Source organism: Elgaria multicarinata, chromosome 5 (assembly GCF_023053635.1).
Source record: "Elgaria multicarinata webbii isolate HBS135686 ecotype San Diego chromosome 5, rElgMul1.1.pri, whole genome shotgun sequence".
Taxonomy (NCBI): domain Eukaryota; kingdom Metazoa; phylum Chordata; class Lepidosauria; order Squamata; family Anguidae; genus Elgaria; species Elgaria multicarinata.
In genome coordinates this window covers 128,138,786-128,160,279 of record NC_086175.1, presented here as the reverse complement: position 1 = coordinate 128,160,279, position 21,494 = coordinate 128,138,786, and the positions used below count along the sequence as shown (strand labels likewise).

At 45.5% G+C, this 21,494-nt stretch overlaps 1 protein-coding gene across 3 annotated transcripts in view; it reads right to left on the bottom strand.

Moving 5' to 3' along the window:
* Window positions 1–5,035: 5,035 nt before the first annotated feature.
* Window positions 5,036–21,494, bottom strand: part of RAB30 (RAB30, member RAS oncogene family) — a 58,324-nt gene continuing 41,865 nt past the window's right edge. For 2 of the 3 annotated variants that reach the window (XM_063127211.1, XM_063127212.1), the window contains exons 2-5: window positions 17,628–17,728; window positions 12,223–12,306; window positions 8,533–8,716; window positions 5,036–7,522 (exon numbers count right to left, since the gene is read on the bottom strand). In XM_063127211.1, coding sequence (XP_062983281.1) covers window positions 7,272–7,522; window positions 8,533–8,716; window positions 12,223–12,306; window positions 17,628–17,720 — 612 coding nt within the window. In that variant the 5' untranslated portion in view covers window positions 17,721–17,728 and the 3' untranslated portion in view covers window positions 5,036–7,271. The remainder of the gene's footprint in view (window positions 7,523–8,532; window positions 8,717–12,222; window positions 12,307–17,627; window positions 17,729–21,494) is intronic. The other variant, XM_063127213.1, reaches the window with a different exon arrangement.

Genomic DNA, 21,494 nt, shown 5'->3' with positions numbered 1-21,494 from the left:
TGCCAAGTGATGTTCACTCTGTTTTGGCCCAACTCCACTGCCTGTTGGCCTATATTTTACACTCAGATGGCATGTGCTACGTGTAGTTACATTGGCAAAAGATACTCAGCCCTGTTGGAAACTGTGTTTATAGGATTGCTTTATAAATAAGGCTGCAACCCTATACACATTGGAGCAAGCCCCATTCAATTCAGTTGGACTGACTTCTGAGTAGTTGTACTTGCAACTGCTCTGTCAGTTTAACAAGACCTGCAGCCTGATCCTTTTCATGGTCCTGTGGAAATAAGTCTCACTGTATCCAATAGGTCTTACTCCACGTAAGTGTGTGTGTCGAACTGCATCCTTAAACAACCCCTTGCCCTAGTGGGGCTAGCCTATATATCTCTGGTTTGCCTGAAGACCTGCACCTATAAACTAGTGCAGTGTGGATGGTCTCAGAGGTCATAATGTTCCCATCCAGCATTCATTCAGATTAATGATGATCATACCAATCACCTGGTTCAAGGAATGAGAAGGTGAATTTGCATAAATTATGAATTGTGATTTTCTTTCTGTGGCGCCTTCTGCCCCTGTGACAGATGTTGGCTGCTGGATGGAAATTAGGCACTTGGTGGTATGTGCATGCAGTAGCTCATTGCTGTGGATTGGAGCCCATTAACACCACTTCGTAAATCTTTCAGTTCTGTCCCATCAAATCCTGACACCACCATATGAGAAAAGTATATGTACACTTAGCCCTGCCCTTTGTCCAAGGAACTTAGGATAAGTTGTGTGTCTTTTCCCCTCCCTACTCCATTTTACCTTCAAGCCTGTGAGGTAGGTTAGGCTGAAAGTGTGTGACTGGCTCAAGGTCACCCAATAAACTTTTGGGTGTTGACCGCCCAGAGAGCTTCAACTATTGGGTGATATAGAAATGTAATCAATAATAAAATGTAGAGCCGCGATCCAGATTGACTCTTTCAATCCACAGACACAGATAATACTGTTGTTCGTCAGTATTTTAAAACTGATAGTAAAATGCATTTGAGCCAATCATGACTTTATCTGGATCTGAAACTACATAGTGTTAGGCATGCTTAAATTAAGACAATGGCCACCAATGGGGTTAAATGCACCTGACACTATGCTGGCATGTGACGACTGTTTTTAGTATCCTACAAATAATTTTGATGGTGCCGTTGCTAAATTTCCAAAAGGAAAACTCAAAATCCCCACTATATTCTCGACGTCAGCTTGGAAACAAGACCCATGGCTAATTAAAACAAACAAAAACATAATCACTAATATCCCATTGACATAGGAGTGGGGAACCTACTTCAGCCTGATGGGCCAATTCCGTTTCGGAATCCAGTGATGGGCAAGGCTGAATGTCACAGGGGGCAGACCGAAAGGCTAACAGAAAATACCAGCATATTTTAGATTAAAGCTCTTCCAGACCGTATCTAAGTCTTGGGAAAGCCATTTCAACCTTTCAGAATGGAGAAAAGGGTTACACAAAAGCAGGGAACCCACTAAACGGCAGCTGGGAGAAAGAGTAATGGCCTGAGATTCTCCACCTCTGGAGTAAACCATACTATTAGTAAACTCCACATATCTTGGATCATTTTCCTAAGGGGGTGGTAAACCTTCTTTGGACTGCATCACTTTAGACTGCAGGTGGGACCTAATGTGATTGAATACTTCTCCATGTCAAAAAGACTTCCTGCATCTAGAAAGCAGATGACTAGGGGAAAGCTAGAACCCTTCCATAACATAGTTTTCTAGGTGAATGGATGTTTATACAAAAACAAAACAAAGGGAGCCTTGGTCATGGGCCCTCTGAAGCGGTACAGTCCAAATACAGTTATAGTACTTCAGTAAGAAGTTACCCCCTTTCTTTTGTTTAACACTTAACATAAGAGGACCCCTGCTGGATCAGACCAAGGGTCCATCTAGTCCAGCACTCTGTTCACACAGTGGCCAACAAGCTGTTGACTCAGAAGTAGGGACATGGGTACAATGGAAACCCTCCAGCCCATGTTCCCCACCAACTGACATATATAGGCTTACTGCCTAAGGCCTTAGTAGAATTTTGGAGAAGAACAAGAAATTAGCAAATACTGTGAAGAAGCTTTCCTGATTCATAGGTAAAATTTTAGCCATGGCTTCCTCTCATGGGTCTTTCAAATATAGATTTTCAAGATACTACTGTTTATGTTATGTTGAGAGCCAATGTGGCATGTCACAGACTAGTGAAAGGTGGGTTCCAATTTGCTTTTTATTCTGCTTAGTTGATTTTTGTTACGTTGTTTTTATTACGTTGTAGTTTTGTGTGAGTGGGTTTTAGTCAAACCTTTGTGCACTGTCTTCGGATGAAGGGTGATTCAGAGATTTTAAATAAAGTTGATTTAGACAACACAAGGTGACCTCTTGGTACAGAGAATGCAAAAACGTTACCTCTGCTTCTTTTCTAAGATCAAGATGGTTCACCCATGCAAGCACACATTTCTGTCTCTGGTCCCTCCTCATTGTCTCTGTAAAACGTGCGCAAATTGAGCTGTACGCAGGATACCATCAGCCCTGGTTGGAGGTGGTTCCCGTGAGTGTTGTGTTGAGAAGTATTGCTTGGGTTTGTAGCTAAAGTACAGCCCTGAATGCAAGTGTGTGTTGGAGATTAAATTTAGCACACCGGGGGATATCCAATTAGTTTCCGGGCGAAGTACAAAGTGTTGGTCATTACCTTTAAAGCCCCACATGGTTTGGGTCCAGGTTACCTGCGGGATCGCCTTCTTCCGTACAATCCGCCCCGCACACTCAGGTCCTCCAGGGAGAACTTACTTCAGTCAGCCAAAACTAGGCTGACAACCGTTACCCAGAGGACCTTTTCTTCTGCCGCCCCCAGACTGTGGAATGGCCTGCCGGAGGAGGTTCGTCAACTTAATTCTCTCACAGAGTTTAAGACAACTATAAAGACTTCTGGCAGGCCTACCCGGATGAATTTTAAACCAAGAATTTTTAAGATCTATTGATTGTTATTTTGATGCTGTATTGTTTTTATATGCTCTTTTAATTCATTTTATGTATCTGATTTATACTGCATTGTACTATTGTTGTTGCCCGCCTCGATCCAAAGGGAGAGGTGGCTAAGAAAGAAATATATTATTATATATGGTACACAAGTTCTTGAAACGCACCAATTTTATATCGCAGTTCAGGATTCTCTGTACAAAATGGGGGAGGAGAGAGAGAGAGAAAGCTGCCTTGAAATCCAGGGGGCATACTAAAATAGGAGGAATGGCTGAAGCCCCTCTAATATACCAGTGACAAGGTTTTTTTTTAGGCCTTGGTGTGCAGCTGTGGAAAAAGAATGCAACATCTGAAACGCAGCTCTGCTCAAAAACCCATGCTTATAGAACAATACATTGTTGATTGAGCCCATCAGATGCCGATAGCTAAAAATGGATGTCTTGACACAATGTGCTGTATGCTTCCTTCTTGCCTTGAGATGTAGGAGCCCTGAAAGGGCTCCTTTGGGCCCTCCTAATGTTTCCTGAAGAGTTTTGTATTCCTGCAACTGCTCAGACAGTTTATAAAGAAGGTCAGTGTACAAAGAACCTTTGCCATGGATTCTAGATGTGCCGCTCCAGAAAGGGGTGACTGAAACCTTTCCAAAAACGTAGCTCTATCCATCATTACATTACACGCTGCCCATGCAAGCCTGTCTGTATTCCATGATTCTATACTAATGCAAAATTCGTCCTTTTTCTTCTGCTGCCCCTTACGCCTGGAACGCTCTTCCAGAACACTTGAGAACTACCAACTCAATCACAGCTTTTAAAACTCAGCTAAAAACTTTTCTTTTCCCTATAGCTTTTAAATACTGAGTTTGTTCTGACTCTATACTGTTAGCTTCACCCTACCCGGTGCCTGTTTACACTTCCCTGTGCCTGTTTGCATTCTCTTTCCCTCCTTATTGTTTACTGCAACTTTATTAGATTGTAAGCCTATGCGGCAGGGTCTTGCTATTTACTGTGTATAATCTGTACAGCACCATGTACATTGATGGTGCTATATAAATAAATAAATAATAATAATAATAATAATAATAATAATAATAATAATAATAATAATAATAGCAGCAGCAGCAGTCTGCCAGGGGGAGCACCAATGACCCCCAGAGCATAGCACTGGGGACAGGTGCCTGCCTGCCTGAACAAATCTTATAACTAACTCGCAGTTGACTTATGCTACTGCCTCCAAGATTCTCCATTCTGGTGATCATGAGGACTACGTCCTTGCCTTTAAAAAGGAAAGTGGCTATAATACTGGTTAAGCACATGAGATGCAAACTGAAATTTCAGCTCATGCAAGAACTTACTGGCTGACTTTAAGCAAGCCACAAGAGTCAGCCCTTTTATCAAATCCATGTGATAGCCGTGTAGGAGATTCCTCACCTCAAGGTGTAAAACTGCTTATTCATCAAATAATAGTATTCTTACGAAACGTTCAGCCCCTTCAGCATGTCTTTCTCTCGCACAGCTTATGCATGGAACTCGCCGGCTTTTGATACTTGGCAAACCTTCTCTTCTGTCATCCGTTAAGGTCCAAACTTCACAATAGGTGGGTGATCTGTGATCAGGACTTTTCTTTAAAGCAAATTTGAGAGTTTGGGACTAGCAACAGCTTGACAGAAGCCATTTAGATCATAGTCATGGCAAGGGAAAGCTTAACACCCCATTTCTCTAGCAATGCAGCTCCATGCAGCTGCTTTAAAAGTGAAGATAAACCCTCTGGGAGCTCTGCCATCCATCTCCTGTACAAGAGATAGCTCGACCCTAAGAAATTATTTTCTTACACATCTCTGTCTTGGCGATACAGCAACACAAGAAACTGCCTTTTATCAGGATAGACTTTTCGCCCATCTCTCCCAGTATCGTTGACTGCATCCCGCTTCCAGGAGGAGGTCTTTCCCTTCTGTATGCAAAGTATGCGCTTGGCTACATCTGTTTTGAATTCCGAAATCAAGAAAACCTTGTGCGGCAGGCAGAAATAAGAACACTTATTTTAAAATGTCAGCTTTATTTTCAAAAAGGCTAAAACTTTAGCAGCTTCTTTTTAATGCAAAAAGGGACCACCTCTCAGCGACCGGGTACAACCTCCCCAGTGTAAGCCATCTTCAAATGAAGGTTCGATGTGTAAGAGCACATCTGTGTCTATGCTTTCACTGGGGGCTGGTTGAGATGCCCCCTGGCATGGCACCCCTTCGTTTCTCAGCATACTGTGCACCCATTCCCTTTTGCAAATATCAAACTAATTAATACTAAATACAGAATAACCAGCGAATTAATACTAAAATTACAATCCATGGTGGGTCCACAGTGACCCACACAGTCCCACCTTTCAGGGCAAGCACATCAACACCAGTATCTGAGAAAGAGTTGGTTGCGTCTTCTCCTTCAGTTCCTCTCTTGACGTCAGATTTGTAAAATCCAACGCATTCTTCGAGCATGGCACTAGAGGTGTAATAATCACGGAGATCAGGGCGGGAATCATCCCATACTGCTTCCAACGCTGAGGTTTTGAATCAAGGGAATTGCCCAAACCAACAATTTTACACACACGCACACACACACACACACTTGAGCCCAAGATAGCAAAGCAGACAACTTAGATGAGCCACAACCACGAGCCTGCAAGCGACTACACGGCAGGGAGGGCGATTTGACGTTTCTCAGAGCTACAGCTTTGCAAGATGGGTCACAGCCCGAATAAAGATCTGTAATAAATTCGGAACATGCACTGCCATTTTATTCCTAAGCTTATTAAAAAAAAAAACCTATGAAATTGTGCATTCAGTTCCCGATGAGAAATGTATTTCCACAAATGGCTGCTAGGCCAGCGTCATGTGGGCTGCGGTTTTATTAAAAGCACGCCCAGCGTTGATCCTTTACAGACTGGCTGACAAGGGCTGTTTTTCTGAGCAGCTCTCATGTGGACGGTTCTTGGGTTTTACTCCTGTATTATCTTTGTCTGACAAGCTTTTGACGTTAATGAATACCAACTTAAGAGCCTTCAAACAGGTCTTTAGCAATGCACATTGCATATGACGCCTGTGCTTAATAGTGAACATGTGTATATATTAGGCCAGCCCCAAATCTCACAAAGTTACAGTAAACTTTAGCATTACAATAAAGTTTAAACAGACAACCATGTATGCTGCCCAAGTTTCAAAGTTCCCAACATTCCAAAGAGGGGCTGTTTCGGCCATGTCCTGAAATAGGCAACCATGTTAAAAACCCTCATTGGGTCACTTTTGCAAGAGAGAAAGTGGGAATAGAAGCCCCACTATATGGCAGAAGAGTACAAAAACGCTGACTTTAATTGCAAACTTGGGAACATTTATTTGATCAGCTCAAGTTCAGAGAGGATTCTTAATGCTCCTCTTTAACAGCTGAAGCTCACTCTCCTTGCCAAAATTTAAATCCACATAAAATGCACCCAGTCAAAAAGGACTGTGCTATATTTGCTCGTACCAACAGGAAGAGGCTTGTGGGTCTGTTTACAATCGGTACTTATTAGTGAACTTTTTCTAGATCGTGTGCAGAACAGAGTGTGCAGTAATGGACTGCATCTAAAGTTTAGCCTGGGGAATAGTTCACCAAATCATTAGTACCCAAAGAACTGAGAGCGTCACTCCTGTTGGTTTCAAAGTACTGGCATTTCTATTTTTAACTTCCATGTCGATGAAAGTGCCTGAACATGGGAGACATTAACACTTAAAAAAGAAGAAGAAATGGAACACGCACACTGTTCAGTTGTGCCCTGGAAAAACAATGCTTTGGGCCATGATCTATATACAAGTATTTGCTTAGCTGGCAGCCCAGAGCAGCCGCCTAATGGCTAATGTGCATTTCAGTTTCCTTACTCAAAGATCCAAAACGTGTTGTGCCAGAGAGATCTTGCATTTTTCAGCGTTTCCAAGGGAAGCGTTCTTAGGCGCTTCTTCAAGAAGTGAAACGGCGACCTGTCGTCGGCTGGCCAACAGGTATCTAGCACCTTCTCGAATCCTAACCTCCACGTTACGGGGAAATCAAAGACAAAACAAAAGATTAAACCAAGTTATATTCTACGCTGGCCCCGCAGGCGAAGCGGCCAGCCTGCCATGCTTCAAGACTGGGAACCTGACTACATCCACCAGTCAGAATGGGTTGTGGCAGCAGGAATCGCTTCTTGTCGAGAGAAGGCCTTGTCAAGAAGAAAAGAGTCATGACACCCTCGGGGCCCAACTGGTATCAGTTGAAATTACAGCAAGTCAAATAGCTGATACTTTTTCCTTCACCTGGTAGCGGGGATTCGACATTGTTCACAAGCGTATTCTGCCTCGCTTCGCTGATCAACCGGCAAGCCAAGTCCAGAAAGAGTTTTTCCACATTATCAGATTCTTTAGCCGAGGTCTCCAGATAATACATGTCTTGAGCTTCGGAAAATTCTTCTGCCCTTTGTTGAGAAACTTCCCTTTTATCTGCTAAATCAATCTTATTCCCTGTGTAAACAAAGCAGGGAGGAGGACGTTTAGGTTTGACTCCAGAATGTTAAAGCCAAAAGCCCTACTGCAGGTCTGCATGATTTGTGACTCTCTGCAAGCCGATCCCTAACCATAGATGATGAAACAACCTCTGGTTTCTGCTTCCTATTTAAGAGTGCAAAAATAGGGGGGGGGGGCGTTGTCAAGCCCCTGGCAGACCACAATTTGTGGCTATGGAAAGAGGCTACATTGGGGTTAATGTCAGTGTGATGTGATGTATAACTCTGTACTATAAGAGCCAGTGTTGGACTGGGAGTCAGGACATCCGGGTTCTAGTCCCCACTCAGCCATGGAAACCCACTGGGTGACTTTGGGCCAGTCACAGACTCTCAGCCCAACCTACCTCACAGGGTTGTTGTTGTGAGGATAAAATGGAGAGGAGGAAGAGGATTATGTATGCTGCCTTGGGTTCCTTGGAGGAAAAAAGGCAGGATATAAATGCAACAACAACAACAACAATAATAATAATAATGTAATAACTAATTATAGACAGTAGCAAAGTAAAAATTAGATTGAAAGCCAGTATTAATCCTCTCTCCCGAATAGTAAATTCTTCAATTTCCAAACTCCAATATAGTGCACTCCCTTCTTTACAACACACACCCAAGGCCAGAGTACGAATTATTTCATCCGCCTGAGAAGCTCTTTCCACATATTATTATTAATGTCTCTCTTTTCTTGCTTGTGGTGGTTCTTCTAGGCGGACATGACGGGCTTTGCCAGGTCATGCTGTCTTTTACTACTAGTAGTAACAATAATACTATCCCACCTATATACAGAATACTCTAGGTGGCATTCAAAGTTAAAACAATTTAAACAAGATAAAAAGGATCGATAAAATACCATAGGTAGTATAAAAATTTAAAACAATCCAAAAAGATAAAACCATACAGCATAAAAACAATATATTACAGGAATATTTCCCCCTGCCAATTTCCCCTTGCCCAACAGGCCCTGATCTCTCTTACCCACTAGCACGGTTATGACCTTATTGCTGGCATATTGCTCGATCTCCCGCAGCCATTCAGGGAGGCACCGGAAGGATTCTTCGCAGGTGATGTCGTAGGTCAGTATTAGCGCGTTCGCGCTGCGGTAGTAGCTCTGCGTAATGGAGCGGAATCTCTCCTGTCCTGCTGTGTCCCAGATCTGCAGCTTTTTTTTTTTTCCAATAACGAGAATTGAGGAGAGAGAAAAAATGGGGGGCGGGGGGGGGCAGTGAAGAGAAAAAGTCTGCATTAGCACAATATCTTTAACCAACTGGAACACCTCTTTGACTTAGCGCCCCTCCCAAGAAATCAATCCAAGAACACCTCAGGAATGATCTCCCGGACAAGGCCCGCCTGGCACCCTGGAAGACAGAAACAAACTTCAAAGTGATCTTGATAGGCTGGAGTGCTGGGCTGAAAACAACAGAATGAAATTTAATAGGGATAAATGCCAAGTTCTACATCTAGGAAATAGAAACCAAATGCACAGTTACAAGATGGGGGATACTTGGCTCAGCAATACTACAAACGAGAAGGATCTTGGAACTGTTGTAGATTGCAAGCTGAATATGAGCCAACAGTGCGATATGGCTTCAAGAAAGGCAAATGCTATTTAGGGCTGCATTAATAGAAGTATAGCTTCCAAATCACGTGAAGTACTGGTTCCTCTCTATTCGGCCCTGGTTAGGCCTCATCTAGAGTATTGCGTCCAGTTCTGGGCTCCACAATTCAAGAAGGACGCAGACAAGCTGGAGCGTGTTCAGAGGAGGGCAACCAGGATGATCAGGGGTCTGGAAACAAAGCCCAATGAAGAGAGACTGAAAGAACTGGGCCTGTTTAGCCTGGAGAAGAGAAGATTGAGGGGAGACGTGATAGCACTCTTCAAATACTTAAAAGGTTGTCACACAGAGGAGGGCCAGGATCTCTTCTCGATCCTCCCAGAGTGCAGGACACGGAATAACAGGCTCAAGTTAAAGGAAGCCAGATTCCAGCTGGACATCAGGTGAAACTTCCTGACTGTTAGAGCAGTATGACAATGGAACCAGTTCCCTAGGGAGGTTGTGGGCTCTCCCACACTAGAGGCCTTCAAGAGACAGCTGTGTTAGCAGAACCACCTCCATTTTTAACAGGAAACTGTAAAGTCTCTATTGCACACCAAGCAAAATGTCATAATGCCCTGTATGAGAATGTCTCCTTGTGTGCGTCCTTGCATCCTTGATTACTAATATAAACAAGAGTCCTAGCTCCAGCTGTCTGTGTCGAAGTTAACTTCTATAACTTACTGTCAGGCCAAAGGTATTGTTTACAGGACTGTTTAGCATAATTAGCTATGCCCCAGTGTTATGTTCTGATTGGTTAATGCTGCTACTGGGCCCTGCCCCTTGAAAGCTTCAATACTGTACCATATTCCCTATGTCTTTTGTCTGATTGCTCCCTTTGAAGAGACCAGGCCTTGATTACTAATCAATAAAGTGCTTTTGAACCCTCTGTCGCTGGAATGGTGGAGTCGTGCTTAAGGGCTGTTTGGATCTCGTCCTTGGGTGAAAAGAACATTGATCTAACAGCTGGACAACCATCTGTCATGGATATGCTTTAGGGTGGATTCCTGCACTGAGCAGGGGGTTGGACTCGATGGCCTTGTAGGCCCCTTCCAACTCTGCTATTCTATGATTCTATGCTACACTTTTTCTAGGTCTCTAGAAGACAAAAATGAATAAACAGGTGTGGCAAAAAATGGCCAAGGATTCCGTAACACTAAGTCGTCTGCTTGATTTGTGCAGCTTCCAAATGTTCTTTCTTTCTTCAGGAGATTGTGTTACTGCATGTTATTTCTTAATGTGTTCAATTCACCTATAAATATGCATGCAATCTCTATCGTTTTCCCCATCAGTGATGGAGAAGTCCAGTTCCCGTGCTGTGGAATCCTAATGGGGGTATTCAGAGAGCAAATCAGAAGCTCCATAAATGTGAAACATCCTAGAACGGCAACCCCCAACCTGGTGCTGTCCCAATGGCCATCTTGGCTGGGGACGATGGAAGTATATTTCAGCACATCTGGTTGGGGAAGGCTGTCCTAAAACCACAGTCAAATGTAGCACAGGGGGTGGGGTGGAGAAATCTCCCCAGCTCCAGAACAGACATTTCTATTGGTGTAATTGTTTACATTTGCTTGTTTCGGGCCTTGAAGGTTTATCGATTTAAAATCATCCAATTACTGTGCAATCCTATGAATGTCTACTCAGAAGTAGCTCATTGGTAGGGCACCTGCTTTGCATGCAGAATGTCTCAGGTTCAATCCCAGGTAGGGTGAGGAAAGGAATTCTGCCTGAAACCCTGGAGAGCCGCTGCTTCCAGTCAGTGTCGACAATACTAGGCTAGATAGACCAAGGGTCTGACTCCATATAAGACAGCTTCCTATGTTCCTAAGTAAATCCCACTGTGTTCAGTGGGGCTTACTCCCTGGTAAGTGTGTATAGGATTGCAGCCTTAACCAACCAAAGATAAACGGGTCGATAAATGGGTTATTTCTGCTCAGAAATAAAAACACAAATCTTCAATATCTGCTTCAGAGGTCATAACAACATAAGAAGAGCCATGTTGGATCAGACCAAGGTAGGGTGACCATATGGAAAGGAGGACGGGGCTCCTGTATCTTTAACAGTTGTATAGAAAAGTGATTTTCCACAGGTGTCATTGGTATGCATGCAGCACCTGGTGAAATTCCCTCTTCATCACACCAGTTAAAGCTGCAGGAGCCTTGCCCTCTTTTGTATCTGGTCACTCTAGCTATACAAGAGCTTTAACTAGTATGCAGGAGCCCTGTCCGCCTTTCCATATGGTCACCCCACCCTACAATAATATGCAAATACAATGGTAGCACAATCCTACTGAATTTGCCCAGATGTAAACCTACTCCCTCGTAAGTACACACAGGATTACAGCCTTAATCAAGTAAATGACTAAAAGGCAGGTGATTAAGGGCATAACCCTATGCATGTTTAGTTAGAAAAAAAGTCTTACAACTCCCAGCATTCCCCAGCCAGCGTGGTTTTTATTTTTAAAAGAAAATGTTGTATTTCTGCAAAACTTGGGGTTCCCCCAAGCATGCTGAAACCTCCCTCTCATTTTATAACTAGTCAAGAGGGCAGGGCTCCTGCAGCTTAAACTGTTGCGAGGAAGAGGAAATTTCACCAGGTGCTGCATGCATACCAATGACCCCTGCTGAAATTCCCTTTTCTATACAGCTGTTAAAGATACCGGAGCCCTGTCCTCCTTTCCATATGGCCACCCTATGTTAGAGCCAATAATGAGGCATGATGGGAATTGTAGGCCAAAACATCTGGAGGACCACATGTTGTCCACCCCTGTAATGTAGAGGGAAAGTGGTATTTCCAAGGAGTCTCCAAACACTGGCATGGGAAGAGCCCATACGACTGGGCAATTTATGTGATGCCGAATTGTTACAGGTCACGGATGCAATCTGGGAGTCAATTACAGGAACATGGTAACCACGCGTTGCAAACATTGCCTGTATTTTCACATCGCAAGCGCCAGATATTTCCTCGGTTTGTCAAGGATTTTAACAGAGGAGTCTGTTCTGCCAATTTCATATCAAACGGATACAAACTCAAGACAGAACAGCGGGGGGTGGGGAATCAAGCAAGGCCTTACCTTGACTTTTTCACCATTTATCTCCACCGTCTTAATCATAAAGTCAACCCCAATTGTGGCTCCTTGGCCTGGTGGAAAAAGACCCTGGAGCAGGGAAAACAAATTATTAGTCTTAACAGCATTTGAAGCCCAAAAAGTGCTGGATGCTTTTCCAGTTTGCTTCTCAGCGGAAGCGTTTTGTGAGCACTGCCTTATTTCTTACTTGAGGAACCTAACATGTGGCGCTATAATTCCGTATTATTCATGCGACACACCAGAAGTGGGAAGAAGGAAGATTGGGGTGAAAAATCTGAGTTATCTGAAGTAGATCACTATGGATTTCTGACTCCCAATGGTTTAATGGTGGGCAAGCCAAAAGGACACCTAAATGCGAATTCCACAAAACATGGAAGGACCATGAGGTTTGTTCAGGTACTCAGAACAAATAAATGTGATCAGAATTCTTTAACTCTGAACATGTATCCTTTTGCACCAAGCTCTGTTTGGTAGATCGTGGAGTCCTAAATACAAAACAGAGTAGATCCTACAGCTTCTTTTACCTAAAAGATCACCTGCCCTCTCCTGAAGTACAATAGGGTAGGTGTGGATGGAGTTCAAGCTTGTGGAATCCGTTGGTTTTGACCAGAACCCCAGGTCACCAGCTGGAGCCAGCTGCAAAACAATTAACAGCTCAGGGGCTGAAGTCAGATGCAGAATGGGAGGTTACAGGGGCGAAGATAGCGGGACTGGGTTTGAATGATCACGTTGGCGAAAGAAGCCATCATGGCTTCCGCAGGCGTGCAACTTTTTTGCACAATTCCCGATGATGTAGTGTGAGCTGGTGTCTCGTCCAAACCCGGTGTGCGACATGGCAGGGGCGGCTTTATACCCGCCCCCTCAACCCCTTCTGCAAGTCGTCATTTCGGCTACCCCCACTGCACCGCACACTGGGCCCAGGCAACCCGCCAACCCCCACTGCGTTGTGGGGGAATTGTGTAAATGATGGTCACAGGAGCGAGGGAAGACCCCGCGACGGCTTCTTTTACCTATGTGATCGTCTGAACGGCCCCTGGGATAGCCTATATGTACAAGGACAAAGCTATCAGCACAGAGCCAGCGTGGTGTAGTGATCAAAATGTTGGACTACTCAAGCCATGCAGCACACTCAGCGAGTTCTCAGCCTGACCTACTACAGAGCGGTTGCGAAGACAGAAAGGGGCGATGGTTTAGCTCCTCGGAGGCAAGGCGAGGTATTTATTGTTGTAAGCTGCCTTGTGAGAGCTCCTGCCCTGATAGATGGCCAAGAAACGTTTTAAATAAATAAATAAAACATCTTAATTAATACATCATTCTTAATATTCTCCAAGCCAACAGACTTTGGATTTTATTCTTTACCATCCCAAACACCTTTCTTCCTCAACTGGCTCAGAGACGCCACTCTGCGGCAACAGCCGTCACCCGCTCTTCTGCTTCTTCCAGAAGACGGAGAGCCAACATGTACAAATTCCATTTGGCACAGAGCGTCAGTCCAATGGGGTCAGCCAAACCAACATCTGGAAGCAATTAGAGGGTGGTTGGGTGAGCCCAAATATTTCTCATTCGTTTAAACATGCGTGGGTTTCACCTCTCCTTCTACAGGAGCGCTGCATTTGAACGCCAAGCGTACAAAGCGGGGAAGATTTATGCTTCTCTACGGAGAAGCCCAAATCGTCTGCAGAGGTTTTCTTGAAACCACCAACTCACAAAAAGGACTGGGCAGTCAGGAACAGCACCAGCAGAATCTTAAGTCAGTGCAGTTGGAAAAGAACAAGCAAGCCCACAGCCGCCACCGCCTCTTCGCCGGTTTTGCTCCGCAACGCTTTGAACGCATCCGTCTCACAGAGCACTGACAGAGACACCAGAAGTCTGACGAGCAGCAAAGCTAGTTGCAGATTTGTTTAGGTTTACTTCCACTTGGGGAGAGGGGGGGGTTCAACTTTGCTCTAGCACCCATGGCGGTACGCTCCAAAGTCAGGGAAAGAGGACATGTAAAAGCTCTCCATGGGGAAGAAACGCAGACAATTTAATACTTAAAACGGCTAAGGAACGTTCAGTGAGTTACATAACCTCTCACTGCAAGCTCCCTTTCTACCCAGCAGATTCAACACATCCCGATTTTGACTTTACCCTGAACGGGAGGGCAAACCGTCTATTTTCTACTGTGACGTTTCTATCACCTCATAAGAACATAAGAAGGACCATGCAGGATCTGACCAAAGGCCCATCTAGTCCAGTATCCTGTTTTCCATGAAATTGAGGGGAGATTCTATATTGAGGGGAGACATGATAGCACTCTTCAAATACTTAAAAGGTTGTCACACAGAGGAGGGCCAGAATTTCTTCTCGATCCTCCCAGAGTGCAGGACACGGAATAACGGGCTCAAGTTAAAGGAAGCCAGGTTCCGGCTGGACATCAAGAAAAACTTCCTGACTGTTAGAGCAGTACGACAATGGAACCAGTTACCCAGGGAGGTTGTGGGCTCTCCCACACTACAGGCCTTCAAGAGGCAGCTGGACAACCATCTGTCAGGGATGCTTTAGGACGGATTCCTGCATTGAGCAGGGGGTTGGACTCGATGGCCTTGTAGGCCCCTTCCAACTCTGCTATTCTATGATTCTATGAAGGGCACCATATGCCTCAGGGAAGCCCGCAAGCAGGGCTTCCAGCACCCTGGTATTTAGCGACACCCTGTCTCTGATCCTGGAGCTGGTATATAACCATCAGGACTAAGAGCCATCCATAGCTAACTAACACACACACACACACCCCGAGACCTATCCAGAACGTGTCTCCAATGCTCTCAGCTTCGAGACCCATGGGCTCACTCCACACAGCTGGTTGCCTGTTTGCTGATCCCCGCTACTCACGAGGAACAGCTTCGTGAGGGGAGGGCACATCAGCTGAATACCTTGGGATTTTTGTGAGCGGGGGTGGGGGGGGAGCAGGACAAAAGCTGTCATTGATATCCCGGGAAAACTGAGGGGGCCGTCCATAGACCACCACAGGATCAGCTGTGTGTCATGTGACGCGGTAGGGACGACCTCAATACTACTCTGGAATAAATGTCATTTTTTTCAGCACCAGGTAAGGACCACCCTCTACTCCCAGGCATTTAAAGGTAAATGATGGGGCATCTATGCCTGCTGTTTCTGAACAGCTCTATTAGGGAACATTTTGTTTACTTAAATTGCTTTTAGCTGTTTACATTGTTTTAGTTTTCCTGTGTTTTTTTAAAAAAGTTAGACTGCTTTTATTATGTTGCGTTTTCAATTTAATTTAAAATTCAATTTAATTTTAAAAACATTTTTATAGCGCCACCTCGCCATTTCTGGCACATTTTGAAATGTCGTTGAATTTTTATGAACTGTTGTAAACCTCCCAGAGAGCTTGGGCTGTGGGGTAGTATACAAATGGAATAAATAAACACACAAACAAACAATATAAGCCACTTGCTGATTGGACAGTTCAGCAGGTCTTCCATGAGAAACAGCACAACCACAACAGAAAATTAAGCCATGTGGTAATACAATCCTCCTGGAACTTCTGTTACTTCGGTAACACCGTGAGCTGCCTTATAGTAGATCAGACATTTTGTTCATCCAGCCCAATGTTCTCCAGATCATAAGAACATCAGAAGAGCCCTGCTAGGTCAGACCAAGGACCCATCTAGTTCAGTACTCTGTTCATACAGTGGCCAACCAGATGTCAAACCAGGAACCCACAAGCAGGACACCCTCCCATCCATGTCCCCCAGCAACTGGTGTTTCTAGGCTTACTGCCTCTGACATTACTCTTCTCCAGGCAGTATCTCTCCAGGTCTTTCCCATCATCTGACGCTGTGAACTAGAGATGTCAGGGATTGAACCTGGAACCTTCTGGATGCAAAGCGGGGGCTCTACCGCTGATCTAGAGTCCCGACTCCACTTCACAGAATCATAGAATAGCAGAGTTGGAAGGGGCCTACAAGGCCATTGAGTCCAACCCCCTGCTCAATGCAGGAATCCACCCTAAAGCATCCCTGACAGATCTTACCTAGAGGCAAGATTTAAGGGAGAAAACGGCACTTTGGTTAGCGACTTTAGTGCAACTATCTTCCTCTGAGGTTGAGGCTATAGTGTTTAAGGAGACTGCCTTGGGAAACTGAAGTTTCAGTATGGGCTGAAAACCTGGTTTGTAGTGAGTGTTAAACCCATTCCCCCCCCCCCCCCCCCCGTTTAGATGATGATTTTTTAACAAAGCAGGAAGTCGCCTCTGCAACTGGATGCACAAAGGAGGGGAGAGGGAGAATCCAAGCATGTCGCTCATCCCCATTCTGATCATTTCTTGGAACGGAAATGTTTCACCTGTACAAGGTGTTGGTTCCGTCGTCTGCATGTCCCATCTGTGAGGTTCACTCACACGTGCCAAGTCACCATCTGATGCTACAGTCCTCAAATGGGCTACCAGCCCTGAATCTGCCTAACTTGTCCCACAAAGGTGAAGGAGAAGTCAACTCAGCAAAAGAGGCCATAGGTTGTTCCATCTTACATCTGGTCCCTCTTGCTGAGGGCTGCACAACCCTTAGCTGAAGCCCCCTCTTCGCCCTAGACAGCTCAACATATAGCCTTTATATATTATGCTACAGTCCACCTCCTAATAGGAAAATATGGCCCTGGGGCTCCTGGATCCCAGCTCCCTTGTCTTCTAAAATTCGCCACACATGTGGATCTGGTGCATGCACAACACACCCTTTCCTAGGTTTTTTTCTTATGCGCTAGAAGCATTTAATAAATGAAGGGCAGGGACCCTAACTAGGGTGACCATATGAAAAGGAGGACAGGGCTCCTGTATCTTTAACAGTTGCATAGAAAAGGGAATTTCAGCAGGTGTCCTTTGTATGCATGCAGCACCTGGTGAAATTCCCTCTTCATCACAACAGTTAAAGCTACAGGAGCTATACTAGAGTGACCAGCTACAAAAGAGGACAGGGCCTCTGCAGCTTTAACGGTTGTGATGAAGAGGAAATTCCACCAGGTTCTCCATATATACAAATGACACCTGCTGAAATTCCCTTTTCTATGCAACTGTTAAAGATACAGGAGCCCTGTCCTCCTTTTCATATGGTCACCCTACCCTAACTCAGTGATAGAGCACATGCTTTGCATTCAGAAGGTTCCATATTAATTTCCCGGTATCTCCAGATAGAGGTAGGGGGAAAAAACCTGCCTGAAACCCTGGAGAGACGCTGCCAGTCAGTGTCGACAACAATGGTCTAGATGGACCAATGGCCTGACTCAATATAAGGCAGCTTCCTGGTTTCCTATGAATGAATGAATGAATGAATGAAAGAAATAAAATCAAAGAAGTTCTGAGGCTAAAATCTGCATTGACAGAAAGCCCACCTTACCTGAGTGAACCGTCGGACTAAGCAGGTCTTCCCCACGCCAGCGTTCCCAATTAAAACTATTTTGAAAAGAAAGTCATAATCTTCCATACTCATTTACGCAGCTGCAAGGGAAAGGAAAAACAAGGGGGTTGGGGAAAGAAAGAAATAAAAGTGTGTGATTTGTCCAAAAGGCTTCAGCTGGCCGGTAAAAGGAGCATCAGGCTTCTGACTAAACACTGGCAAAGCCACCGTCGTTACGGGAGCACAGACAAAACGCTACAGAGACAAGTTGGAAGACCAGGTGATTTAATTTAATTGCCAAAGGACTTTGCCCCTCCAGGTATTCAGGGCAAAGGTCCCTGAAGCATCAGCCGTTTCTTGCTAGGCGTGTTCTCCGGAACACGGAAATCATGGAAGCTTCGGAAATAGGAAGAGAGTCAGACCACAGCCAGCAGCGGCTGCTTTGGTCTGCCTGAAAACTAGGGCAACAAGGTCTTTCCTAACCCTAGTCCCAGCCCTCTCTCAGCCCTAGAGATGGCAAGAGGGCCTCATGGGATTCATGAAGGCCTTCTACAAATGGACGTTGCACCTGCAGGGCAACCCCCACCTTGCACCTCCACTTACGAGAAGGGGCTCTTTCAACCCCACAAGGAAGGTGCACACACAGGATTGTACAGGTCACTCTGCCTCTGCTATCTCACCAGGTTGAGTCAGACAAGCAGGACAAGAAGCAGCCTGTCGGTTTCTACAATCAGGGCCGGCGCTTCCATAGAGGCCAGTTAGGCAGCCGCCTAGAGCGCCAAGGTCAGCGCCCCCGGAAGTCGCCCTCCCAGCCTTCCACCCTGCTCCCCAGCGTCCCTGGCTTAGCTTCAGCTGGGCGCCCGCCCAGCAGCCAAAGCCAACCCGGGACACTGGGGGGCGGGGGACGGGCGGCTCCACGTTCTGACTTCTGGCGCGTGCCAAAAGTCAGAACGTGGAGCCGTCTGACTGCCCTCCCCCAGCTTCCCGGCTTGGTTTCGGCTGGGGGGGGGGGGGGCGAATGGACGGATGGAATTGGAGCTGCCGGACCACCCCACCGCAGCGTCCCGCCAAGCCAGGAGGACTTCAGGCGTAGGACAGGTAACCTGTCTCCGCCTACCTGGGGTGTGGGGGATACGGTGTGTGGGGGGGTGAAAGCAGCTCACCTTGCCTAGGGCGCAAAAAAGCCTGGCACCGGCCCTGTCTACACCCATGTAACTAGTGAATTATAGATGCTGGTTGACCCATTCCCCCCTCCTCCTGCAAGACTGCTTGAGGTAGGAAACGGTAGGAAACCTCAGACTGTGGCTCCGGGATCTCGTTCAATGACATGTTCTTAATTGCACCCAACCCGCCGGGGTGGTTTGGAATAAGGCCTTCGGTTTTCCTCTGCTCAACATGCGGAGTTAATTTGATATTTAAGAATGTTAAGAGCTCCACTGGATCAGGCCAAGGGTCCATTCAGTCCAGGATCCAACTTCCCACAGTGGTCAAACGGAAGCGCATGGGAAGGAGACGAGCTGGCAAGAGGGCAATTTCTGCCATCGCTCCCCAACAAATCATATTCAGGGATGCTCGGACTCTGCACCTAGAAGTTCCATTCAGCTACCTTGGCCAAGAGCCTATCCTCCGTGAATTTGTCTCTTAAGAACAATAAGAACATAAGAAGAGCCCTGTTGGATCAGATTGAGGGTCCATCTGGTCCAGCACTCTGGTCACACAGTGGCCAACCAGCTGTTGACCAGGGACCAACAAAGCAGGACATGGTGCAACAGCACCCTCCCACCCAGGTTCCCCAGCAACTGGTGCACACAAGATTACTGCCTCGAATACTGGAGGTAGCACACAGCCATCAGGGCTAGTAGCCATTGATAGCCTTCTCCTCCAGGAATTTATCCAACCCCTTTTTAAAGCCATCCAACTTGGTGGCCATCACCACATCTTGTGGTAGTGAATTCCATAATTTAACTCTGTGTTGTGTGAAGAAGTCCTTCCTTTTATCTGGCCTGAGTCTCCCACCCATCAGCTTCATGGGATGACCCCATTGGGTTCTAGTATTATGGGAGAGGGAGAAAATGTCTCCCTATCCACCTGTAGCATTGAGGAAATGCCTCTGAATACCAGTTCTTGGGGAATACGAGCAGGAGGGTGCTACTGGGTTTCCCATTTTGGGGGGGGGGGGGTCGTCTGGTTGGCCAATGTTAGAATTGGACTGGATAGCTCCTTGGTCTGACCCAGCATGGTTCTTTTGTGTGTGTTTTAATTATACCCCATCCCAAGGAAGTAATTGGTGAGAAATGAACAGTCAAAAAAGCTGGTGATCCTTCTCCATCCCATCAACCTTAACAAATTAAACAAGGGAGATGTCATGCCTAGCTCTGCTCCTCCTAGATTGGAAGAAGGTGTTTCAGGTGATTAATCAGAATCAGACTCTGAAGTAGAGGAGTTGGTGCCAGAAACAGGCCAGCCTGTATCAGTGGGGGAGACAGCCCTCACGAACTCTTCACCTGCTGGTGGTGAACTTTCTCCAGAGCTTATCTCGTCAAGGGGCAAATAATACAGTCAGTGGGAAGCCAACATTCTTCCAAGGGGGAGAGCGTGGAGAGGTTAGCCGTTCCTAGAGTACACCGCAGACTAAAATGGGTGGAGTTAAAGGAAGGCGAGAGAAAGTCAGCCCGGCTCGCATCCCATCAGAAGCTGCCTCAAAATTAGTCTCTCTGAAGTTAACGCATCTTGGGAAAAGGCTTTCCACTCTTCTTGAAAGGGCAATTCTCTCGCTTAGTTTGCATAGTTTTTGCCTAGGAAAAAGTTCCTAGAGATTAGACTCTCTTCAGGTGGGAAGAGATGTTTATTGCTTGAATGAAGCTTTGTAGATTACTTAGCAGGCCTCGTTGTTGTCTCCCAAGAAGGCAGGAGGTTTTCAGAAACACGACAAGAGTCATGTGGCATGAGATTTTAAAGGCAAAGACAGATAACATTCATGAGTCAAATCAACTGTAATAAACCAGATCAAATCATTGTGGAGGGAGAAGCCCACTAATGGAGATGGTTCCAGTAACAGGAATACCATACATGAGTTAATCAACTGCCCTAAACAAGATTCAATTAGCAAGCTTGGGCATGTCCCTACGGTGCAAGAAAATCCCAAATTTTGAAACCAAGAGCTAGATTTGCATGACACCACATCAGAGAATGTTACAGATTTGCAGTGACTTAATCAAGCTAAACAAAGGGATATTCTTTCCTTGTTAGTATTCATATTTTTGTTAGAACATGAAGGTTTGTTTATAAGACTTGGAGAGATCTTCCCTGGAGTCGAGAAGTGTTTTCCCTCCCCTACCAGTTAACCTTAGGGAAGGATAGGGCATTTTAAAATGGGGGGGGGGGGGAATCCCTATCATTAGGGTGAGGGGTCTTTCTCCTGCCAAGCTACCTGAAGAAACAAGGCACATTCAATGCCAATAGAGCCTTGGGAGGGCCATCAAGTCCAGAAAATCATTTTCAGTATGGTGAATTCACAGTATATAATGCCCCCACCCCCATGAATGAAGACTGAAGGACCCACTAGGCAAAGTGCAAGTACTAGGGTTCAGTACCGAGAATTTTCCATGGGGCATTTGCCCTGGTTGCTCTCAGAACTTTCCCAGTTGCAAACCCATCAGAATCACAGAATCCAAAATAAACCTGTTAAAATGCTGTGAGCATTAAACCTCAACTTCAAGAGACATGAAGGCGCTGGAGAAAAAACAACGAATGGGAGGGGAGAGACAGAAAAAACAGGGAAGGGATTTTTTAAAAAATATTTGGTTTTAAAAAAGTACATTTCTCCCCACATTTTTCAAGGATTTCCCCAAAGTGTTCACATCTCTA